The 5,677-nt window shown below is 35.7% G+C and overlaps 2 protein-coding genes across 2 annotated transcripts in view; both read right to left on the bottom strand.

The window, feature by feature from the left end:
- The window catches only part of LOC111464309 (thioredoxin domain-containing protein 9 homolog), a 3,488-nt gene extending 2,859 nt beyond the window's left edge, over positions 1 to 629 (bottom strand). Inside the window, exons 1-2 of the mRNA XM_023108456.1 lie at positions 415 to 629; positions 91 to 209 (exon numbers count right to left, since the gene is read on the bottom strand). Of these exons, the coding sequence (XP_022964224.1) occupies positions 91 to 114 (24 nt within the window). The 5' untranslated portion in view covers positions 115 to 209; positions 415 to 629. The remainder of the gene's footprint in view (positions 1 to 90; positions 210 to 414) is intronic.
- A 382-nt stretch (positions 630 to 1,011) lies between these two features.
- On the bottom strand, positions 1,012 to 3,459 carry LOC111464433 (pentatricopeptide repeat-containing protein At4g21065-like). Its single transcript, XM_023108632.1, has one exon. It carries the CDS (start codon positions 3,167 to 3,169, stop codon positions 1,277 to 1,279), a length of 1,893 nt encoding a protein of 630 aa, XP_022964400.1. The 5' UTR covers positions 3,170 to 3,459; the 3' UTR covers positions 1,012 to 1,276.
- Positions 3,460 to 5,677: the final 2,218 nt, after the last annotated feature.

The raw sequence follows: 5,677 nt of genomic DNA on the forward strand, positions 1-5,677 counted from the left end.
AAAAAAAAAAAAAAAAAAAAAACGAAAAATTAACAATATACAAATGGCAACAGAAATTGTGTATTACGTGTAGAGATGCCGAGAAAATGCCTCTTGAATTTTTGAATTTTCCATTTTCTACAAGTTAGAAGACGATCCCCCTCGCAAAATGTTCAAACTGTAAAGATGTTGCAGAAAAACCGTCTCGAAAGTTTTGAAGCAAAATCAACCTGTCACAAAACCAATACGGTTCAAATATCAGATTCGGAAGCAATATGGTGTGTTAATCATACTACATTTACAAAACTGAATTCACTCAACCAAGAATAAAATCACAGTCTTCACACATAGAGCTAGCTAACCTGCATGACTGTAATAAGACACACAAGTAGCCTCATTACGAGACCCAACGAAGAGTATTCGAGAATAACTTACCTCAGATTGATGGACGTTCAAAATGGACAAAAAGAAGTTAATAAGGCTGCAGCGTCACGGCCATCAACGGAGAAAGGTGGACGACGACCGCCGATCAGAGCGGAGACAGAAGAACGGGAAAACGACACACCAGAAGCAGATCGGGGGAAGAGAGCGAGAGGAGAACAGATCTAGAAGTGAAGCCCTTGTCCTCTTTTGCGAAAATTGAAATTTGAAAATTGAATGGAGGGTTGTGATTAATAGATTATTAATCTATTTAACATTAAAAAAAAATCACAAATTTTCTAAATAAAATATTGAAAGCTTAGTTTACATTCGCGATAAAATTTAATTTTATATCCAATAATTCAATTAATTTTTAAACATCGATTCAATAAATCAGCTAAATATAAGTTTAAAAATTTAATACACATTTTAAAGAAAATACAAAAATAAAAAATATTAGAACCTATCAAATATTTACTACCAAAGACAAAATAGACATAAATCTATCGGACCCTTAATTTATCTTAATATTTGGTATGATATATAACTTTATATATTTTATTACACATTTTAAAGAAAATAAAAAAATAAAAAAATATAGGACCTATCAAAAAGACATAAATCTATGGGACTCTTAATTTATCTTAATATTTGGTATGTATGTGATGTATATAGTAAAGAAGTCTCTTTTATTCCCGCTCTTCTTGACCCCAATACCTCCAAAGGTCCCCTTCGGTTGGGCGAGATAGTTACATTTCTTTCCATCGTCTCTAAATCGAACCAATTCAATCAATTAAAATCAATGTGAGTCTTAATGATTCGTTTACCGCTATAGGTCTGGGAATGGTGGACTATACAAAAATTTCTTTCCAACCATTCACCAGAAATCACCACAGGAGCAAAGTCCATCTTTGAAGTGATGATAACGATTAACATCTCTAATACTTATTTCTCTCTTCGTGATCTTCGATATGAACTTAATCGCAACATGACAGTCCTCACAAACTCTAAGGTTCTTGATAATCAAGAGCCTACTTCCCAAAGCTGTGCTGATGAGTCCATAAGCAATGGCCAGTCTTTCACTGTGACCACACACCATATCAGCCTTTTCATCGTCTTCGACATCGTGGAAAACCGACCCGATTTGTGGTGCATAGCCAGCCTCTTTCATCAACTTCCCTATCCGTTTTAGCTCGGCATAGATTGCTTCAGACTCGGGATGCGAAGTATCTTCTGACGAGAAGGCATGGACTTTGTTCCTCACTTCTATCCAACTACAAGCTATACTTTTCTTCAACCCCCTATCCATCATGACATCCCTTAGTCTTGCAACTCCTTCCCATTTACCTGCTTGCGCGTACATGTTCGACAAAATCACATAGTTCCCGCCATTGTCAGGTTCGAGCTCAACCAACTTCCTTAACGCTAGCTCGCCCAACTCCACATTACCATGGATTTTGCACGAGTGAAGCAAGGCACCCCACACACCAGCATCTGGCTCTACTCTCATTTCCATTATGAGGTTGTAAGCTTCTTCCAAGTGACCACAATGACCAAGTAGATCAATCATACAAGTGTAATGTTGAACAGTAGGACGTATAATGTAATCACTTAACATTGATCTGAAGTACATCTTCCCCTTGATTAAGCAACCCACCTGGCTGCAAGCAGCCAGAACTCCAACAAAAGTTATATGATCAAGGAGAGCTATCTCTTTCATCTCCTTAAACAAGTCCAAAGCTTGATTAGCATGGCCATGCATTGCATACCCAGAGATCATGGCGTTCCAAGAGACTACCCTCTTCTCCTTCAACAACTCAAACAGACTCCTAGCAACATGTACAGAGCCACACTTGGCATACATATCCACCAATGCAGTTTTCACCCTGTCATTCAACCCAAATCCATGTCTCCAACTATAACCATGAAGCTCTTTCCCTTGAGGAAGAAGGACACTATCAGCTGAAGCTGAGATGGAGATGACAAGCGTCCCCTCGGTGGGGTTCACTCCAGCATACGCCATCTCCCTACAAAGAGAAAGACAATCATCTGGTTGCCCATTTTGGGAATAAGCTGCAAGCATGGAGTTCCAACACACAACATCTCTCTCAACCATTTTATCAAACACCTGTTGGGCACTCACTACACAACCACACTTAGCATACATATCAATCAGGGCTGCACCCACAAACACATCAGTCTCCAATCCAGCGCCTATGACATGTTCGTGAATCTTCTTTCCCTCTTCCATTGCAGAAAGAGCCGAGCAAGCTTTGAGCACAAATGGAAAGGTAAATTTATCGGGCACAAATCCATAATCCTGCATTTGATAGTAAAGTGAAATTGCAACCTCATATGGTCCATTCCAAGCATAACCTCGTATCATAACATTCCAAAGGAAGAGACTCCGTTTGGAAATTCTATCGAACAAGAGATGAGCATTTATCAAAGAGTTGCAGACGCAGTAAAGATTGATTAGTTTAGTAGCCAAAAGAGGGTTGAATCCAAGACCCATTTGCCAAATCCGAGCGTGAAGCTGCTTTCCAGGCTCTATCGCCTTTTGAACGCCGCAAGATTGGAGGAGAGAGGCATAATAAGACGCCGGCGACTTAGGCCCGAGAGCTGGTCTTGGAGATGGCCGGACTGAATGAGTTTTAGTGCTCTGGTTCCGAGATGAAGAAGAGTAGAAACGGGACGATCGAGACGGAGAAGATAAAGTAGAGAATAAAGATTTGAAGTAGGAGAAAGACAAACACGAAGAAATTCGCATTCAACTGGTAAGATTGACAAAACAAAAAAGAGGCATTCAATTAGTCGATTCATTCATTAACGAACAAGAACAGATAATCCAGCATCCCGATTTCTACCCAAAAGCACACAAGCAAACAGCGAAAGTGATTCGTTGAACACTTTTGCATAACACAGCCAATAGTATCGCAGTAACCTTCTATTCCGATTGATGATAGTACCATTACCAAGATGAAATCGAAATAAAAAGCTCAAATGTTCCATACCCTTTTCGACGGACATGGCTGAGAAATCGCTCGAGTTTGGCCCTAGTCCAAGAGCCCAATAAGAGATTGCCCGCGCGCGGCAATTGTCGGCTGGTATTTATAGACACCACAAAGTATTGCACGTGCTAGGAACGTGATTCGTGTGTGAATTATTGTTTTAAATATATACTTAATATAATATAACGGAGTTTATGTTAATATGAAATTTTATTTATTTTTATTTTTATTTTAAATTTTGTAAATGTAGTATTAGAAAATTAGACTAAAATATTATTTTAATCATTGTATTTTAGGACCAACTCCATGTTTATCCATTTCCCATATGATTTTAAATAATTTTAATGTTAGTTTTTATAATTTGTTTAAAGTTGATTTTCATTGAATTTAATAAAATAATAATAATAGTTATACTTTCGTGAGAAAAAAAACATAATATGAACATAATTATAATAAATTGAAATGTGTGTTTATGTGGGGAAAGGTGCGATAAGCTAATTATATTTTATTTTTTAAAAAACATAACATGTATAATTAATTATTCATTTTGTCTATACTAAATGTTTATATAAGTTTATTAAAATAATTTATACGAGAATAATGATTAAGATGGATTGTTAAATAAAATTAAAATTTTAAAATTTAAGATCTAATAAATTAAAAGTTAGCAACTAAACCAGTAATGTAATAAAATGTGAGAATTAAATAAAAACATTATTTATTTTAAATGTAAATAAAATAAAATGTTAAAAAGTACTCATACGTTGAATTATGTTCATTCTTAATTATGGTAAATTGATTTTCACATTTATTTAAGATTATGTGACAGATTTTAGGTAATATCGTTATGATATAATAATAAACTATATTCTATAATGAGTGATAAAGGGAATTGATATTTTGGAATAATCATGGGCGTGACTTACGGCAAATTTACCTGGCAGAGTTTGACCCAAATGAGGGAGATCATATCCTCTCGTATCTTTTTGATCGTGCCCCCAATCAAGATGAGACACCTGTAAATTAATATTTTTTTTCTCATACATTAATTACAAATTTCTCATTTTTTTTTTCATAAAAAAAAAAGTAATGTTAATATTAAGATTATTTATTTTTCTTACGAGATCAAAATCTCTTACATTTAACATTCACGTGCCAACATTCGGTTGGATTCTCTTCTCACTTGTTGTTACAACGCATTGTTTTTTTTTTTTAAGACAAGAAATTCAAACATATGGACTTTTCGATCGAGTGTATGATAACTTAATCAATTCTGTTGCGTTCACGTTGACTATTACATGTCGATTCATGTATTGGAATAACTAACTCAATTGAGAATCTATGACTGATCTGAACAACCCATACTAAATACGATTATAACCGCATCGAATTTGTTTCTCTTTATACTATCTACCCATAATTGTTTCTTTCTAGATTAATTAGAGTTCCAACCCTAAGTTATACTCCACTAAAGCAACTGCCTAACTATTCTTTCGACACGTTATCAAGTTGTGAAGCATTTTCGCTAGCATTATTAGTGATCGCGTGTGAGATTTACATAAACCTTTTTGGACTGGGCCATTTAAAGTTATTGGGGTCGAGCCTAGACATCTCTTTGAGCTATCATCCTTGGATAGATGAACAGCCTGAAAAGTATAAGAACATGCTTGAGGAGTTATTACGTTCGTTCATAGGCTAATTAAAGAATGTGGACCGTATACCTCTTAATAATGGATGGATTATAACAACACATCCAATGAAGGAAGGCAATAGATTAATGCACAAATGGGATAGGAAAGAAAATCAAAACCCTAATTACAAAGATGCAACTTTTAATGCATTTATAAATGGCTAGTGAGAAAGGCAAAAAATAATAATAATAAATAAATAAATAAATAACAGCTGGCTCCACAGTTTTACAGCTCATTAACAGAAAGAAGGAAGGAAATTTTAAAAAAAAAAAAAAACCAGAAAAGGGCTTAGCTTAGACAAGAAGCTAGTAAACAAGTCAAGCGCCACACGCAGAAGGCGACGGCGGCCGAGTCACAAGGCTGCCCAATTGACCTCACCCAACGCTGTCCCCTGTCAAAAGGGCATCCACAATTCACAATTCGCATGTGCCTTGTCTCTCGGCCATCCTTTTTGCGCCTCAACTAACACAATTTCACATGTTTGGGTTTTGTGGTTGCCAGTTGAAAAACATCGGTGGATTGGTTGGATTCTATCGATCACTTTAATTCATGTTCTTTTTTTTTTTTTTTTTTTTT

This window comes from Cucurbita moschata, unplaced genomic scaffold (genome assembly GCF_002738365.1).
Source record: "Cucurbita moschata cultivar Rifu unplaced genomic scaffold, Cmos_1.0 Cmo_Scf00030, whole genome shotgun sequence".
NCBI lineage: Eukaryota > Viridiplantae > Streptophyta > Magnoliopsida > Cucurbitales > Cucurbitaceae > Cucurbita > Cucurbita moschata.

What these genes read in the sequence shown, in the direction of transcription:
- LOC111464433 (XM_023108632.1), bottom strand. Translation starts at nt 3,169, where the DNA reads ATGCGAATTTCTTCGTGTTTGTCTTTCTCCTACTTCAAATCTTTATTC.